The 19,911-nt window shown below is 51.5% G+C and overlaps 1 protein-coding gene across 2 annotated transcripts in view; it reads left to right on the top strand.

Annotated features, from left to right (window-relative positions):
• The first annotated feature begins 19,369 nt into the window (after positions 1-19,369).
• Positions 19,370-19,911, top strand: part of LOC123144681 (copper methylamine oxidase) — an 8,295-nt gene continuing 7,753 nt past the window's right edge. Inside the window, exon 1 of one of the 2 annotated variants that reach the window (XM_044563888.1) lies at positions 19,370-19,875. In XM_044563888.1, the coding sequence (XP_044419823.1) occupies positions 19,731-19,875 (145 nt within the window). In that variant the 5' untranslated portion in view covers positions 19,370-19,730. Of the gene's footprint in view, positions 19,885-19,911 lie in introns of both variants that reach the window. The other variant, XM_044563887.1, reaches the window with a different exon arrangement.

The raw sequence follows: 19,911 nt of genomic DNA, 5'->3' as shown, positions 1-19,911 counted from the left end.
GTGGCGAGACATTTTATGATTCTTTTTTATTTCTACACCCCTCCTGACAGGTGGGACCTATGCAAACGGAAAAAAATGTGTAGCAGCTAGTTCGGATGGATATTGGCGCGTGCGTGGGAGACACAACATTCTCTAGTTAGGGAATATGTGGTTATCCTCAAAAAAGAAAAGTCCTTGTTCGCGCTTCCGCATGCACGAGAATTTGGTTCTGCTCGCAATATGGATGATACCTGGAGGATGAAGTGATCCCAGAGGCATGCTAGCACGGGAGTACTACTCATGTTCCTACTACTCCTACTACTAGTAGTAGTAGTAGTAGTACAACTATGGTACACTTGATGGTCAAAATACTATTATTCATCCGGTCCTCACAGTGAAGTGACAAGACCCTGCGCCCGAGATGACACCAGTCCAGGCGGCGTGTCCGGGTTACCAAAGTCAAACTCACCTTGTGCATTGTGCAGTCACTGTCACCGCCGTTGTATAGCATGCCTTGCCTTGTCTCCCTCTACCCTAGCACCACTCCATCTCCATCTCTGTCTCGTCGGAGATCCTGAGGTCACTCTTCATCATCTCATTGTGCCCCGACGTACCCTCGCCTTGCTCGCCTCCCCCAGTACCACTATTCCCTCGCTAGCCGCTCCGGCACCGAGAGCCTTCTCCCCCGTAAATCAAGCCCCCCAAAACCCCACCTTCCAAACTCCACCATGGCCGAACGCGAACCGTGCATCATCCATATCAGCCGCGATTGGAGCAATCTCCCCAGTGACGTCCTCGACCTCTGTTGTTCATGTATGGATATGTTGAGCGCCCTGCGGCTGGCTGCATGCTCGAGGGGCATGCACATGGCCATCATCGAAGCGAGGCCTAAGCTTTTCAAGACACCCTGCTTGCTGCTATCTGGTCTTGCGAGATTTGCTCACCATTATACGGAGGTGTACATGATGCCCCTCGACTTCAATCCGACCTCCATTAGCCGAAACTTCTTTGCAGGTATGTAGTGGGTCGCCGTACATCATTTCCCTCGACTTCGATCCGATCACCATCGCCCAAAACTTCTTGCAGGTATGTACTGGGTCGGCATGAACTCCCACTGGATGGCTGCCATCAGAGAAGACGGGAAAAAGTTGGTGCTCGTGAACTTACTGACCTCCCATGAGATTATCCTTCCTCCGTTGCATGACATAGAGTTTTACCGTCGCGGTCCAAGTCATCTAGATTATGTCATCAGTTGGACGCACCTTGTTTTGCAGAAGATTGTAATCTGCCAAGTGCCCACACGACATGCGAATTACGCAGACTTCAAGCTAATTACCTTGTTCGACAAGGGACTCGCCTATCTTTTCGCTGGTGCCTTCTTTAGCTGGAGACAGCTCATCTCGCAGTGGATCGTCGTCAAAGCTGATACACACTTCTGTGATGCTATTGAACACAATGGCATCATCTACGCGATCGACAAAGCAGATGGCACCACGTATTGCTGGGACGGCGCGAGTAAGTTGTTTCCGTCTGATGTTAATGATGACGCCATGATACTGTTTGAACTTTTTGTGATGATTGACATATCCCTGTTTGAGCAGAATTTGAGTAGAACTATGGCAATGTATTAGAGACGCCGTAAATCAACTATATTTGGAATGAGTTAATTCATGTGATTGTGACCATGTCATTACAGCCAATTTGTACCCCCGAATAATCAAACGGTTAGGAAGATATTGGTATTCTCCTTATTTTATATTAATCTATATACTACTAAATATGAGTGTGTATCAATGGCCATGTTAGTTTCCTCATTTTCATGATGTAGAAACATGCATCACACTGTTGGTTTCATCTAACCATACATTAGGGAAGTAAATGTGCATATGGAGAACTCTATATTTGGAAGTAGTGAAATCCTGTAATGCTTACCATGTGTACATACCTATGTTCGCCCTTCAGCAATCAATGGCTAGAATAATATGCTCACAAATTTTTTCCCACAGAACATGAGTATATAACAATGCATGGTCTGTTAGTTTCCTTGAAGAATTTGTTTGTGAGGACAGAACATGATTACATAACATGCAGGACATGGTAGTTTCCTGTGAAGAATCGATTGTGAGATAACATGAGTATAACCATGCATGGCACTTCTATATTTTCGAAACCAGTATACATTTCCCTGTATTTTCCTCCCAGTTCCAACAGGGACATATCAATGCTATTTCTTGCATTATCCTACTCACACTCTAAACAATGCTGATCTTACATTAACAGTGCATGTCCTTTTTGATATGATGTAGTGTCCCTACAGTTACTGCCCTTTGTAATCACACGACCTTTGCCAAAAACAGGGAAGCACAACTAGTTCCTCGCTCGATCAGACGATGGCAAAAGACTGAGGATCATTCGGACACATGAGCCAGAAAAGTTATATTGCAAAAACCCCACTGTATGCAAGCACCGTGAAATAAGTGAGTATCCGGACAGTGGCTGTTACGTCTATGAGCAGGATACCATCTTGTTGGGGCCTTCAGGATTTTTGAGTTGGAGGCGGGTAAACAGCCTTGGTTCACACTCTCTGTTTCTCGGACTCAATTATCCGATTAACCAGGAGATCACCGTTGGCAAGGACCTTGATGGCAGAGAGGCTCTGTTTGCTATGGAAAACCGTGTCTACATGGCGAGACCTAGGAGTTCGGGAGCAAACTCCCCTGATTGTCAACGATACAACCTGCAGACAAAAGAAGGTGAGAATGACAAAGGCATCTAGATTAACTTTGATCCTTGGATGTGTCGAGTCCGACAGGCAGTGATGTGGTTCAAGCCTTCAGGTTGATAGGTAATTGGGCTGTTGCATCGAAAGGGTGGAGTACCGGTGTCTCCGGATCACTGCTGGATGAACCGGGGCTGCAAATTATGATGGTGTTGGATCATCCCTCTTCGAATGACTTGTTGTCTTTGCTGCTTGTTCTGGATGGGTAGTTCTCTCTTTTGTTATGCATATTCCTTGTCATTTGGTCATCCTCGTCTATGTCACTCTTACTATGTAATAGTTGCCTCTATTTAGAATGTCATTCTCGTCTGGATCATGAGAGTCTGAGCGCTGTAGATGGGTGCGTTTTGTGGTGTAGCAAGACTTCTTATGAACTATCATGTCTTGCTGTTTATGTTAGTAGTAGTCACTAGTCAGTGTTTGAATGTTGTATATATCGTTGTTTCGAACTTTTTATTGTCTCGAACTGCTGGTGGGCTAAATGAGGGCATCACCATTCTCCAGTGTTCAGAATATACCTCCTTTTTCAAGTTATAATTTGAGCTTAGTGTCTTTTCGATGATGTACACTTGTTTGGGCCAGTGAGGTGTCGTTGAATATGGGCCGAGTAGTAACGCAATGCCAAATAGGTCAATTATGACTCTCAGGCCAGGCTCTCAAAAGATCCTAAAAAAAGGCTGGGCTCTAAAAAAAGAATAGGGACTCTTAGGCCGACATGTGGGCGCCACCGGTGTTTTCATGCGCTTGCGCGCTGAGAGCATATTGGCGCGTGTTCGAAATTCATGCTACCTTTTCATCCCCAATCTCCCGCCCCTCCCCCACCTCTGGAATCTCGATTCCTACTCCAGTTCCCCCAAATCCCCCTCCTGTACTCCCTGTACTCAAGCGCACTATCATGTCGCCGGTCAACGCGGATCTCCGAGCCAGAAATCCTGAGGTCCGTCCTGCCTTCGGGCGCTGCGTGCTGTCGCTCAACAGTGGCATGGCGGCGCTTGACGACCAATTTTCCGGCAAAGTGCTGATGGTAACCATCAACGGCGACCGGCCTCCCGTCTCGCCGAATGACCTTGTCAAAGCTCTTGGCATTGCGCACGGCATCCAAATAAGTGACTTGCTCGTCGAAGTCTGTCCGCCACCGGCTGATTTCTTCATTAGGTTTCGGTCAACTTTTGACTGCAGTCGTGTGTTCGAATCTTCCCGGTGTTTGTTCTGCGATGGCTCACTGGTGAGCTTTGATCGGTGGCACCCAGGATGGGGCTCTGTGCCCTCTGAGCTTGAGTTTGTAACAAAGCTTACCTTCCACGGCATGCCTCGACGTGCTTGGAACCGCGAGTCCATGAATGAGCTTATCAACGACCTTGGAGGTGAGCTCGTAAGTATGTTTGTTCCTCCAGACAGCTGGGCTCTGACGGTTATGGCATGGATGAAGAAGCCGTCCACCATACCGAAGGTGATTGGTGTTGAGATACCGGTGCAGGAATCGGGGTTGTACTATTCGTCGCCACCAAGGCCGTCGTGGACCACGTTAGGGATGTACCTGTATCGAGTGTTCGTGCATGTCGAAGAAGTGGCCAATCCATCAATCGAAGTCCTGCCACCGCCGCTGGTGCCCGGGTCCATCAACGACGTCCATTACAGGAGTCAACATCATAATTTCCCTGTGTTTCTCGGAACGATGGATGGCACAGGGCCTACTCCATCGCGCGGCGGAGGCCACTGCTTCTTTGGGAGAAGAGGCAGGGCTGGCTGCCTGGATGTGCTCTAATTTGAGGTAACAACTGAATCTTATCAGATACTGGTTAAATCCGAGCTATGGGTGTGAAGCACTGATGTGCCAGTACATTTGATTGTGACCTGTTCTATTTTTTTACCTGAACTTTTTTAGAAAGGGTTGTATGTCAACTTAATGTTCTAGCAGAACTTATATATTGTGTTGTCTGTCTGTTTTCTTTGCACGGCATTCAAGATATTTCCCCGTTGTTGATAAAGACGATGAACCGTTATGTACGAGTTCGTTAGTTTCAATATAGCCCTACCCGTAGCGATCCACTGCTTCCACCCTGATTGTGCCGCCTGCGTGAAATTTTTGTATGCAAATTCAGTGTGCTATGATGTTCTATATGATATGTCAACTATATAAGTTTTTACTGAGCATCATCAATGCATATGGTTGAAAGATGTATTTACGAGCATCGACCGATGGGTCTCTCTCTCTCACTCACACACACACACACAACCACACATGCGCGCACAAGTGGGACCCGTTGAATTATTTCTTCGCTCGTGACAGCTTTTAATTAGGTTCCACTGTACTCTAACTTTTTTCTTAAGTTATTAATTGAGCTCAGTGACTTCAAAAAGTTGTACAAAAGCCTTGTTTGGGCCTTTCCGGCGTCGTTGAATGTGGGCTGAGTAGCCATGTAAGGTTGTAATGTACTACACAGGCCTTTTTTCAACGTCAGCAATGCAACTGGCCGACAGTTGTACACAATCCGGGTCAACTTGTTATTCTCCGCCCCGCTGGGCTGCAAATCTTTCCTAGGAGGGATGCATTAGGCTAGCATTCTCCGATGGCGTCCGTGATGTCAAGATGAAGGAGGAGCTCGCCATACGCGAGGACCTGTGCACGGCTCTGGAGATGTTCAACATGGCAACCAAGTGCGCGAGAGCTAAGGTGGGACGCCTCTCCCTCCTCGAGCTTCTAGCTGCCGACCTAGAAGACAAGAAGGCCAAGACCAGGGACGTGAAACGCAAGGGGGCTGCTGTGCTCGCAGCGGAACCAGAGATGAAGCGCGGCTGCGACCATCCAGAGTCATCCAAGGCCAACCGCCCGTTCTGCGCCTTCCACAACGTACACAGCCACAACACCAACGACTATCAGGAGCTCAGGGCCATCCGCGACGGGCGCTTCGGTCGGCGCCCCGAGCGCAACGACTGAGGCTACGACCATGGAGGCAGAAGTGGGGGGCGCTGGGACGACCGCGGCCCCCGTCAGGAGTGGTGCGACCAACCTCGTGAGGACCGCTGGCAGGACCAACCTCGCGAGGGTGCCTGGAGGGACCAGCCTCGTGAGGACCGCCCTCAGGGCAACGCTGGCCTCCCTCCGCTGCCACCACCACCAAGGAGGAACGACGACCACCACCAGGGCGAGGGGGCTCGGGGCTTCCAGGAGCCTCGCGCCATCGCCTTCATCTTGGGTGGCGCTCAGGCCCCAGCCTCCCAGCGCATCTTCAAGCAGTTTGCTCGTGAGGTGAACACGGCCCTCCCCAGGCTCGAGGCCACGCACCTGCTCAGGTGGTCCAAGTACACCATCACCTTCAGCTCGTCCGACCAGCTCAAGTGCGCGGCAACTACCGGCGCCCTCCCGATGCTCTGCTCGCCCATCATCAGCAATGTCCTTGTCACCAAAACCCTCATCGACGGTGGTGCAGGGCTCAATGTTCTCTCCGTCGAGACGTTCGACCGCCTCCAAGTGCCATATGATTAGCTGCAGCCAACCAAGCCCTTCTCGGGAGTAACCATGGCACCACCACCCCGATAGGGCAAACCCACCTCCATGTCACCTTCGGAACCTGCGACAACTACCGCACTGAGCTCATCGACTTCGACATCGCCCATATTCGCCTTCCGTACAACACCATCCTTGGGTATCCTGCCATGGCCAAGTTCATGGCGGTGACCTGTCATGGTTACAATGTCCTCAAGATGCCGGGGAGTTGTGGCATCGTCACGGTCGCTTGCGAGGAGAAGGATGCGGTGTGCTCTCTCGAGCGCGCCTACCAGGCTGCGGCAGCCGAAGACCCGGACAACGAAGGTGCCATCCACCCTCCTGAGGCTGTCCCCAAGAAGAAGAAGCAGTTGCGCTGCTAAGAGCCTCAGGAGAGCGGTGTCTCCAGTGGCACCACCTCAGGACCAGTGCCCACGGATGGGGCGCCTCCCTCTCTCACATAGGAAGGCGCGCCCAGCGCCCTCCTCAGGTTGGGCTCGGGGGCTCTCTCCTGGAGGGCCTCTGACTTAGCCAATGTCACGAGGGAGGCGCTCGGGCACCACGTGGAGGCATGCTTCATCGCACGCTTCCCTCATGAGGGCACAATGCATGGAGTGCCTGCTGCTCACGAGTTCATCACCAAGGCGACCGAGGAGCTTCAAGAGGCGAGAACCATGCGCGGCGACCGCCGCCCACCACCTGGCGCAGCTCCTTGTCCTGGCGAGGACGACGAGCTGCACGTCTGCATCAACATCCCATGGCTCAACAGGGCCGCATCCCAGGAGCGTTTCTGGCCTTCGCGCGTTGGTCGGTGCGAGGGTCCGCCTCACAGCTATGTTCGCATGCCATTCGGCCTGCCGAACGCGGTTGTCACCTTCCAACGCCACTTGCAGAGCGTTCTGGCGGCTCAGGAGGCCAGGCATCACGCAGTCCTGGCGGAGATGGCGACGGTTCTTCATGAGCCTCTCGGGCCCCCAAAGCCTCCCGAGGCTTAGGACCCAGGCGACTCATGAGGAGAAACTTCTTCAACATGCGTCTTCAGGTGCTTCAACATCCCTCCAGCAATGGTGCCAGGTGACTCTTTCCGATTCATTCAGTTGGGGGCGCCCCTCAGGCAGCATTATCCCCAAGTCGCACGGGCCTGTCCCTGCGATGTGTACCTTTCGCATCTTTAACTTACTCTGTTGGGGGCGCCCCTCGGGCTACATCATCCCCAGGTCGTGTGGGTCCGTCCCTGCGGCATGTATTGTTCTTGCATTTATCCAAACCAGCTGGCCTCCTCCCTTGAGTAACCTTATGATTATCGCCTACTTGCCTGTTACCCTTCGCGGCCTCCCGCGTTGCTGACCGGCCTCCTGCTCATCCCGCAACGGGGGCTACACATGCTGGCACGACGCTTGTGCTCGGGTCCGTCCCTGCAACGCTGACAAACCTGAGCGATCACGTCACCTCACCAGATCATCAGTGCCTTTATCTTCTTGCGGAAAGATCAGTGGCAGGGCAGCAAACGCGATTACAAGATGTATTCTCCCCTCGAACAAACCCGTAGGGATCTCCAGAGCTTAGCTACAGGTGGCCTCGCCGGCTGCCCTCCTTTCGCGCGATCCGCTTGCGCGTTAAAGGGGGGCTCCTGAGCATCGCGCCTCAGGAGCTCCTACTGACTCTCCAGCCCTCACCCCCTGGCCTTGACCACGGCATCGCGACCTGGCATACCAGTGGCGGCTGAGCTTGCTCGAGGGTCGGGACCCGAGGACGCAGAGCATTTAGATGAGCAAGGAAGGGGGAAGCCGGCGTGGGCCTCACCTAGTGACAATGCGGCTGAAGCGCAAATCAGACGTTGTACAAGGAACCACCTCGGGCTCGACAAGATAAGTCACATATTCACGTTGGCATGACGTTGCAATTGGAATTTTCGGTTCAGTCAGCCTTGCTCTGGCAATGCCGCCTTCCTTTTCTGCCTTCGGGACGCTGCTTGCACGCCAAAGGGGACCTCTTGAGCATCGCACCTCGGGAGCTCTTACCGGACCTTGGGCCGCTCACCTCCTGGCCTTGACCACGGCATCGCGACCTGGCATACCAGCGACGGCTGAAGCCTGCCTAAGGACTGGGACCTGCCGGCGTAGAGCGCTAAGCTACCGCAAGGATGAAAAGGGGGACAGTGCCGAAGCAAGACGTGCAACCAAAAATCTTATAGTAGGAATAATAAACATCGGAGCAAAAGCATTACCGTTTCTTTACACACCCCACGGGGTTCATCTTGATTCCTCGTAGGGAACAAAAGAAGGAAAAACCCCAAGAAGCCCTGACTACAGATGTCGTCGTTGACGCCATCATCAACAGTGGGCCACGAGGGGCCGACGCCAACCCCGTCCAGGTCATCGGCGACGACGGGCAGACGCCGCTACCGCGCTTCGGGCTCGGCGGGAGCTTGGTGGCGCGTAGCTGTCATCGCTCGTCTTCGGAGATCCACTAGGCTTGGGAGAGTCACTGGACTCCCATGAGTCATCGCTGCTGCTGGAGGGGCTATCGGCAGGCCCAGGGGCAGGCTCGGCACCTGCTGTCGCGCCCTCTCGGCGGTTCCCTCCAGGGCAGCACTCCAGGCGGCAGCCTTCCTCATCGAAGACCTTGAAGAGAAGCGTGAAGGCGCCATCGTACTCAAAGTGGATGGCGAGGGCCCCCTCCATGCGGCAGGCGCGGGCGACCTCGCCCCATCCGCGGGTCATGAAGATCTTGCCCGGGGAGACGACCTCAACCTCCGCCCCTGTGGCCGGAGTGCTACACTCGGCGTACTGCAACCACAGCTCGAGCGCCCCCCTCGGCGGCATCTCTTCAGCAAAGAATTGCGGAAGTCTGATCCATGTGCGCGGTGGCATCACCGCCCACACCATGAACTCGCGTGAGGAGCCCTCGGCATGGGTCTGTGGGCCAGCGGCATGTACCGCCACAGCCTAACCTCCAAGGCCGCGGCTTGCACGGCGCGGGGTGCTCCCTCCTTCTCCGAAGCCCTGCGCATGGGCGCACAGAGGAAGCGGGTAGCCAGGCGACGGCCGCTCATACCAAGGCCGCGTCACCTCCAGCCTCACGCCAACGTCGGGGGAGCATCTGAACCTCTTCTTCGGCGGGAGCGGCCCCTGCTCCTCACGAGAGGTTTTTCCCTTCCCTGCAGCGGAGAACCTCCTAATCGGTGCCATGGGGGTTGTGGCAAAATGGCGAGGCGAGGAGGAATAAGAAGGAACAATCAGCGAGGGGGCTCTTCCCCACTCCTCATTTATAGCCTGGAGGAGGCCAACCGCCGGCCTCCATGATCGCACGTAATGATGATTTTCTTCTGCATGCAGCAGGGTCACGTCAAGTCAAACGGTTGCCGAGGCAGCATGGGGAAGCGGAGGCGCCCACGTCCCATCAATCGACACGCATCAACCGGGGCCGCAGGTGGTTGGGGCCCGCGGCGCTCCGCACTTGCCCTTTGGCTTTGCCTCGAAGCCAAGTTTGAGCGCGCCTTAGGCCCGGGGGCTACTTTCGCCGTTCTGGGCCGGGGGTGCCCAGACTTGCCTGCCTGCGGCCCGTGGCGTGGCTCCATCAACGGCCCGGTATGGCCCAGCTTCAGCTGCAACAACTCAAGACCCTCACGAGGGGCCAAGCCTCGCGAGGCGGACAACGCCAAGATCTCCTTGGGGGCAGTCTCACTAGGCTGGCTCCCGAGGAGCGGAGATATCTATGCAGGGTGCACCTCGCGAGGTTCGTGTGACATGAGCCATGACGACCAAGGCCAGGCAGGTGCCAGCGGGCGCAGCGTACCAGTTTCCTCTTTGGTGCTAAGGAGGCAAGCGCAGGCGCGGGGTCCCGAGGCATCAGGCAAAGGTTTCCATATCGGTGCAACAGGACCAAGACCAGCAGGACGGAGGTCATCGCGGAGCCCACAGCAGCGTCACCACCATAGCCTTTGGCAGGCGAAGAATACTTTTGTCAGGATAGCTTGTACTAGTTGTCCCCCTTCAAACTTGGCCGTTGCGGGATCCCTTCCCGCCTAAACATTTGGGAAGAGGACCAAGGCCACTATAAATAGGACCTAGCCACCACCGTAGCGGGGATGGATCATTCAGATCATCCTCACACCTACCAGCTCATCTAGCTCAAGAACACCTCACCTCTTGAGGTTGTTCATCCACTGTACTAGTTGATCCTCAGCCCCTCGAGGCAATCCACCACAAACTGGAGTAGGGTATTACACCGCAAAGTGGCCCGAACCAGTATAAACCCCCGTGTCCCTTGTTCTTTGGGTTTGTCAAGCTAGGCCATGGGATCGTTTAGCGAGCAAGCTGGGGAGAGAGTGTTCTTCGTGCGCACCCTAGAGTTTGAACCTTTCAAGGGTCTACGGAACCCGTAATCCGACAGTAACCATTTATGACAAGCTCTTTGTCACCTCCATAAATGAGAAACATATCATTAGTCCTTTTCAGGTATTTCAAGATGTTCTTGACCGCTGTCCAGTGATCCACTCCTGGATTACTTTGGTACCTCCCTGCTAAACTTATAGCAAGGCACACATCAGGTCTGGTACACAGCATTGCATACATGATAGATCCTATGGCTGAGGCATGGGGAATGACTTTCACTCTATCTTCTGCAGTGGTCGGGCATTGAGTCTGACTCAACTTCACACCTTGCAACACAGGCAAGAACCCTTTCTTTGACTGATCCATTTTGAACTTCTTCAAAACTTTATCAAGGTATGTGCTTCGTGAAAGCCCAATTAAGCGTCTTGATCTATCTCTATAGATCTTGATGCCCAATATATAAGCAGCTTCACCGGGGTCTTCATTGAAAAATTCTTATTCAAGTATCCTTTTATGCTATCCAGAAATTCTGTATTATTTCCAATCAACAATATGTCATCCACATATAATATTAGAAATGCTACAGAGCTCCCACTCACTTTCTTGTAAATATATTACTTAAGAATTCCCACTTAGATAGACATCCCTCTAGTCATCTAAATGATCACGTGATCCATATGAACTAAACCATGTCCGATCATCATGTGAGATGGAGTAGTTTTCAATGGTGAACATCTATATGTTGATCATATCTACTATATGATTCACGTTTGACCTTTCGGTCTCAGTGTTCCGAGGCCATATCTGCATATGCTAGGCTCGTCAAGTTTAACCTGAGTATTCTGCATGTGCAAAAACTGGCTTGCACCCATTGTATGTGAACGTAGAGCTTATCACACCCGATCATCACGTGGTGTCTCGGCACGACGAACTGTAGCAACAGTGCATACTCAGGGAGAACACTTATACCTTGAAATTTAGTGAGGGGTCATCTTATAATGCTACTGCCGTACTAAGCAAAATAAGATGCATAAAAGATAAACATCACATGCAATCAAAATATGTGACATGATATGGCCATCATCATCTTGTGCCTTTGATCTCCATCTCCAAAGCACTGTCATGATCTCCATCGTCACCGGCTTGACACCTTGATCTCCATCGTAGCGTCGTTGTCATCTCGCCAACTATTGCTTCTACGACTATCGCTACCGCTTAGTGATAAAGTAAAGAAATTACATGGTGATTGCATTTCATACAATAAAGCGACAACCATAAGGCTCCTGCCAGTTGCCGATAACTTTTACAAAACATGATCATCTCATACAACAACTTATATCTCATCACGTCTTGACCATATCATATCACAACATGCCCTACAAAAACAAGTTAGACGTCCTCTACTTTGTTGTTGCAAGTTTTACGTGGCTGCTACGGGCTTCTAGCAAGAACCGTTCTTACCTAAGCATCAAAACCACAACAATTTTTTGTCAAGTGTGCTATTTTAACCTTCAACAAGGACCGGCCGTAGTCAAATTTGATTCAACTAAAGTTGGAGAAACATACACCCGCCAGCCACCTTTATGCAAAACAAGTTGCATGTCTGTCGGTGGAACCAATCTCATGAACGTGGTCATGTAAGGTTGGTCCGGGCCGCTTCATCCAACAATACCGCCGAATCAAAGTAAGACATTAGTGGTAAGCAGTATGACTATTATAGCCGACAACTCTTTGTGTTCTACTTGTGCATATCATCTACGCATAGACCTGGCTCGGATACCACTGTTGGGGAACATAGCACGCAATTTAAAAAAAAATCCTACGATCACGCCAGATCTATCTAGGAGATACATAGCAACAAGAGGGAGAGAGTGTGTCCACGTACCCTCATAGACCGAAAGCGGAAGCGTTAGGTTAATGCGGTTGATGTACTCGAACGTCTTCACGATCCAACCGATCTAGTACCGAACGTCGGCACCTCCGAGTTCAGCACACGTTCAGCTCGATGACGTCCCTCAAACTCTTGATCCAGCAGAGGGTCGAGGGAGAGTTTCATCAGCACGATGGTGTGGTGACGGTGATGATGATGTGATCTGCGCAGGGCTTCGCCTAATCACTACGACGCTATGACCGGAGGAGTGGGGGCACCGCACACGGCTAAGAGAACAATTGATGTGCTATGGGGTGCCCCCTGCCCCCGTATATAAAGGAGGGGAGGAGGAGGCCGGCCACCAAGGGGCGCGCCATGGGCGGGAATCCTACTAGGACTCCACTCCTAGTAGGATTCGCCCCCCCCTTTTCCTTTCTTACCGGAGGGGAAAAGGAAGGAGAGGGAGAGGGAGAGGGAAAGGGGGGGCCACGCCCCCTCCTCCTTGTCCTATTCGGACTCCCTTGGAGGGGGCGCGCGCCACCCCTCGCGGGCTTCCCTCTCTCTCCCCTAAGGCCCATGTAGGCCCAATACTTCCCCGGGGGGTTCCGGTAACCCCTCGGTACTCCGGTAAAATACCCGAACCACTCGAAACCATTCCGATGTCTGAATACTACCTTCCAATATATGAATCTTTACCTCTCGACCATTTCGAGACTCCTCGTCATGTCCGTGATCTCATACGGGACTCCGAACAAACTTTGGTCACCAAAACACTTAACTCATAATACAAATCGTCATCAAACGTTAAGCGTGCGGACCCTACGGGTTCGAGAACTATGTAGACGTGACCGAGACACATCTCCGGTCAATAACCAATAGCGGAACCTGGATGCTCATATTGGTTCCTACATATTCTACGAAGATCTTTATTGGTCAAACCGCAATGATAACATACGTTATTCCCTTTGTCATCGGTATGTTACTTGCCCGAGATTCGATCGTCGGTATCATCATACCTAGTTCAATCTCGTTACCGGCAAGTCTCTTTACTCGTTCCGTAATGCATCATCCCGCAACTAACTCATTCGTTACATTGCTTGCAAGGCTTATAGTGATGTGCATTACCGAGAGGGCCCAGAGATACCTCTCCGATACTCGGAGTGACAAATCCTAATCTCGATCTATGCCAACCCAACAAACACCTTCGGAGACACCTGTAGAGCATCTTTATAATCACCCAGTTACGTTGTGACGTTTGATAGCACACAAGATGTTCCTCCAGTATTCGGGAGTTGCATAATCTCATAGTTAGAGGAATATGTATAAGTCATGAAGAAAGCAATAGCAATAAAACTTAACGATCATTATGCTAAGCTAACGGATGGGTCTTGTCCATCACATCATTCTCTAATGATGTGATCCCGTTCATCAAATGACAACACATGTCTATGGTCAGGAAACTTAACCATCTTTGATTAACGAGCTAGTCTAGTAGAGGCATACTAGGGACAATCTTGTTTTGTCTATGTATTCACACATGTACTAAGTTTCCGGTTAATACAATTCTAGCATGACTAATAAACATTTATCACAATATAAGGAAATATAAATAACAACTTTATTATTGCCTATAGGGCATATTTCCTTCAGTTCAATCTTGAGGATCGCTGAAGTGAATCCGAAGAGTTTACACGTCGGGTATCCGAGGAGCCCCTTTAAGTTCTCGGCCTTTATCAATGCCTTGTTATTTTTACGCCACACCTCGGGTTTGAAGTGCTTCTCGTGTGGTCGTGTCCTCTTGCGTCCGAGCTCCAATGCCGCATTGCATCCAAGATCCAACGTCGGATTGCATTCGAGGTGTCTTTTTGTAGCGGAGCTCCAACGTCGAACTGCATCCAAGCTCCAACGCCGGATTGCATCCGAGGTGTCTTTTTGCGGACGAGCTCTGATACGTCTCCGGCGTATCTATAATTTTTTAAGTATTCATGCCATGTTTACAACAACTTTATATGGTTTTGGTATGATTTCATTAGAACTAACCCAGACTGACACTGTTTTCAGCAGAACTAGCGTGGTGTCGTTTTTTGTGCAGAAATAAAAGTTCTCGGAATGGGCTGAAAATTTACAGTGATTTTTTATGGACCAAAAGAGAACCCCGAAGCACAAGAGTTGGACCAGTAGAGTCCCGAGGTGACGACAAGGAAGGGGGCATGCCCTACCCACCCGGGAGGGTGCTCCTACCTTGTTGCTGCCTCGTGGACCCCCTTGACGTGAGACTGACGCCAAAAATTCCTACAAATACCAAAACCCCCCAAAATAAACCTAGATCGGGAGTTGCGCCGCCTCAAGCCTCTGTAGATCAATCTAGGCCCTCTCCGGCACCCTGCCGGGGGGGCATCATCACCGGAGGCCATGGAGGAGGATCGCGGAGGGGGCCATCATCACCATGGAGGCCAAGGACCAGAGGGAGAACCTCTCCCCATCTAGGAGGGAGGACATGGAGGAGGAAGCACAATGGGGAGACTCTCTCCCCCTCTCTTTCGGTGGCGCCGGAGTACCGCCGGGGGAATCATCGCCGTGGTGATCGTCTTCATCAACATCACCATCTTCATCACCTTCCTTATCTCTTTTACGCGGTCCACTCTCCCGCACCCCGCTGTAATCCCCTACTTGAACATGGTGCTTTATGCCACATATTATGATCCAATGATGTGTTGCCATCCTATGATGTTTTGAGTAGATTTCCTTTGTCTTTTGGGTTGATTGATGATCTATATTGGTTTGAGTTGTATGTTTAATTCTGGTGCTATCCTATGGTGCCTTCCGTGTCGCGCACACGTGAAGGATTCCCATTGTAGGATGTTGCAATACGTTCATGATTCTCTTATAGTGGGTTGCTAGAGTGACAGAAGCTTAAACCCGAGTAAGGGGGTTGTTGCGTATGGGATAAAGGGGACTTGATGCTTTAATGCTATGGTTGGGTTTTACCTTAATGATCTTTAGTAGTTGCGGATGCTTGCTAGAGTTCCAATCATAAGTGCATATGATCCAAGAAGAGAAAGTATGTTAGCTTATGCCTCTCCCTCATATAAAATTGCAATGACGACTACCGATCTTGTTAACAATTGCCTAGGACAATTCCGCACGCCGATCCATCATTATTCCACACTCGCTATTTATAATATATAGTAATATATTCTAACTTTATATTAACAGCACCGACTTTTGTATTTTAGTTCTCCGATATCATGGAAAGTTGTCCTCTTCATACCCACAACGTAGTTTTATTTCTCATTTCTAGATGGAAGTAAAAGTTCGGTGTACGTACAGTCGTATCAGTGGCAGATAGGACTTGAGAGAATATTGATCTTACCTTTAGCTCCTTGTGGGTTCGACACTCCATACTTGTCACTTCCACCTTTGGAAATTGCTACGATGATTCCTTGCACTTGGGGATTATCAAGCTCCAACACCGAGCTGCGTCCGAGGTGTCATAAATTACCTCACTCTTGAAAAACTTTGCAGGAGTTCAGCCGAGCTTAATGCCAGAAATGCCATATATAGAGCCAGCCACTTGCATCCGAGCTTTATGCCGGACTGCTGCACCACCTCGGTCTTGGGCTAATTTTTTGTGGACATATTTTTCTCGATTGGTGCATTTTATTCTCTGCCGAGATATATAGCCAATAGCCCTCAAGGTGTGTGTCAGCCTAAAATCTGAGATGCACCTAAAGGAAGCATGAAACTGCTGATCCCAGTAGCCCCTGAGACTCAGGTCGATTTGCAAAATCGGCCTCAAGATCAACTCCTAGCTCGGCAGCATACGTAAGAATGGAAACTTGGTGTGCATAGTCCTCGAGAAACCCGACCAACCCGAGGATCGTAATCTCCTCGGAAATTATTTGCACTTTGTAAATTGTCTGCACTGAATCGTCAATGCAGTAGCCCCCGAGCCACTAGTTGGGTGGCAACACCAGATCAAGGGATCGGTGTAACCTGTTAATGGCTTTTAAGTGGCAAGCGCGAAGCCTAGTAGCCGCCAAGCTTAATGTGGTTGTGCATCCTCCTAGCCACCGCTAGCACTCGCGTGCTCATCAATCGGACGCCTGGACCGCCGGTGTATCATCACAAAGGACTGCGACAGGGCGACCCTGTCTGTCCGATGCTCTTCGTCATTGTCATCAACGTCCGGAACCACTTGTTCCGGAGGGCCATGGACTTGGGCATCATGAAGTGCCTCACCGACAGACACATGGCTTCTAGCATGTCCCTCTACACCGACAATGTCGTCCTCTTCTGCCACCCCGATGTGCCGGACCTCACGATCGTCGGTCGACTGCTCGAGATCTTCGGCGAAGCATCCGACCTGCACACCCACTTGGCAAAGTGCTCCGCACTCCCTATCCAGTGCACGCCTGCCCACCATGTCGTCATCGCCGGCCACTTTTCGTGTCCGATCCTCGGCTTCCCCACGAGGTGCCTCGGCCTTCCCTTTCCATCTGCAAGGTCTCCGCCTCGGCATTGCAGCCCTTCGTCGACAAACTGGAGAAGAAGCTATCCCCCTGGTGGGCCTCCAAGCTTTCCCGCGACGAGCGGCTTCCTCTCGTGAGGCATGTCTTTTCCGCCATGCAAACACACATCCTTATTACCATGGCACTGCATCCCTCGATCCTTCCAGCAGATCACCCGCCTGGTTCACACTTTTCTCTGGCATGTCCGCAAAACGGCCAATGGTGGGCACTGTCTCATCAGCTGGGGTCGGGTTTGCCACCCCGATTGCGTTCGATGGCTTGGGCATCCTGGATCTCCAGCACTTCGGTCATGCTCTCTAGGCCATATGGCTCTAGCTTCGCAAGACTGACCCGTCCAGGCCATGGCAGCATCTTCACATCCCCTGCGCGCCTGAGGTTCATTCGATTTTCCGGGCTTCCACGCGCTGGGAGCTTGGCGACAACACTTCCTGTCAGTTTTGGGAAGATCACTGGCTCCACGGCAACTCCATCTCTGAGGTTGCCCCCTTGCTTCACGCTATGGTCCTGAGCAGGCGCCGACGACCGAGGACTGTCCGCGATGGCCTCCTACACCGCGCCTGGATCCGCGACATCCACAACACTCTGGGCCCCGAGGCCTTGGTCTGGTACGTCCTGCTCTGGACCCAACTTCATGATTTCTCTCTCTCGGACGGCCCGGATCGAATCACTTGGCGATGGACCACATCAGGCACGTATTCTTCCAAGTCTTGTTACCAGGCACTCTTCTCCGGATCGACCATCGAGCTGGCCTGGAGACTTACTCGGAAATCCTGGGCGCCTCTTCGGGTCAAGATCTTCCTTTGGCTTGCTTACCAGGGCTTATGCTGGACGACCGATAGGTTGGCGCGCCATGGCCTACCATACGCACCACTCTGCTTGCTGCGCGACCAGGAGCCGGAGACTATGCAACATCTTCTAGTCGACTGCTCATTCTCGCATCAGGTATGACACGAGATCCTCAGTGCCACGCCACTGCCACCCTACCCAGCCCGGACTGCGAGTTCCGCAAGTGGTTCTCCACCTCCATACATGACTCTCTGACCGCCCTTCGTCGAGGGCTTGCCACCTCATCATCCTCACTACTTGGAGACTCTGGAAGCACCGTAATGACTGCATGTTCAACGCCGTCAGCCCTTATGTCGCCAGACTCTCCGACTGCATCAAGGAAGACGCCCGTGCTTGGGTGCGCGCCGAGGCCAAGGGGCTTGGCCAACTGATTGACGAGACGTAGTGTGTTCTATTCTCGGGTCGCGCAGCCCCCATAGTTGCGCCCTTGTTTATCTCATTCACACCATCTCTTTTGCGGATGTGCTTACGAGATCAACCCTGTCACAATCACTTTCTATTCCCCCCATCAATACAATTATACACAAGTCTTTTGCATATTCACGAAAGGGGTTTCTCTAGTTCCAAAGTATGTGTGCTCTTTCTTTTGGGCCAAGAGCCATGTATCAGACTGTTTTTGTTGTTAAGGTCTATCGATTCGGTGAACTATGTTAACTCTGTTTAGTATGTGGGTCTTATTAATTTAAAGCGGAGGCTACTTGCATCTTGGAAACTTTCCGCTTCTCGGCAATTTTCGATCAGATCTATGTCGAGAAGCTGACGCAAAGTCATGTGCTAGACGTGGCTTGGCGACTTTGAAAGACGACGCTGTCACTTAAAGTGAAATCTCTTTATGGCAGTTGTTTAGGAACCGCCTTCCAACCATCGTCAACGTGGCCAAGAGGCAGGGGCCAGCCACAGGCACTTGTGCGATGCCGCTCCGGAAAATGCTAACCATGTCTTTTTTCGCTGCCATCTCACACGTTTTGCGTGGAGTGCAGTGAGAGAAACTTTCGGCCAAGCATGGAATCCTCTCTCGTGTAGGGACTTGCTAGAGATTCTCCGTACGCAGCAGGGTGCTAACAAAAATATTATGTGGCACTGTGTGGGTGCAATGTTGTGGGCATTGTGGCACATCGGTAATCAAATCACTATTGAATCCCTTTTCTCGTTACATCCGACTAATGTTATCTTCAAATAAACCTGCAAAAAAATGTTATCTTCAAATGAAATATATTTTTGCATCATTGAGGGAAATACCGGGACGTTGAACGCGTGATGGGCAAGCTTCATATCATTCCGTGAGTGGCGCATCAGCCATCATCTTCGTCATAGCAAAGGGGTTTCTCTAGTTCCGAAGTCTATGTGCTCTTTCCTTTTGGGACAAGAGCCATGTATCAAACTGTTTCTGTTGTTAAGGTCTATCCAACTATGTTAACTCTGTTTAGTATGTGGGTCTTATATTAATTTAAAGCTGCAAGCTACTTGCATTTTTTCTTTAAAAAAAGAAGAACACTCGCGCAGTCAAAAGGCACGCTGTGGCAGCACTCAAGCCCCCACCTCCGACACTCACCGGTCATCAGCATCACGGCATCACCGGCACCCCAAAAAAGCGAAGCACAGCAGTGAAACACCCACGCAAAACCCCAAACCCCCTCCTCCTCTTCCCGTCTCCCCTTAGATTGCCCGCTCGCGGCCGAGACGCCAGCCCCATTCCGCGGCGTGGAGCACCGAATTCCCGATCTCAAAACCCCCCATCGCGCATCGCCCACACGAGGAAGTAGAAGCAGCCGAGGAGGAGGAAGGGGGCAGGTAAGGCCGTGGAGGAGGCGGAGGGGCCAGTGCTGCGTGTCCGATCGTTGCCAACGGGGGTGGAGAATAGGAGGAGTGGGGCGACGAACGGGGACGATCACCCTCTCCCATGGCTGTCTCCGAGGAAAAGGCGCAGGGATGCCGCAGCGGCGCGGCCGCCGGCAAGGCCGCCTCTCCCGTGAAGCCCAACAGCGGCGCTGTGATGGAGGAGATCACGGATTCCCCGTCCACCACCGCTAAGGCCTCGTCCAAAGGTATATACGGTATGATCGGTAACCGTCATCGCCTCC

Source organism: Triticum aestivum, chromosome 6D (genome assembly GCF_018294505.1).
Source record: "Triticum aestivum cultivar Chinese Spring chromosome 6D, IWGSC CS RefSeq v2.1, whole genome shotgun sequence".
Classification (NCBI taxonomy): domain Eukaryota; kingdom Viridiplantae; phylum Streptophyta; class Magnoliopsida; order Poales; family Poaceae; genus Triticum; species Triticum aestivum.
The sequence above is the reverse complement of the archived record's forward strand: the minus strand, read 5'-3'. Positions and strand labels throughout refer to the sequence as shown.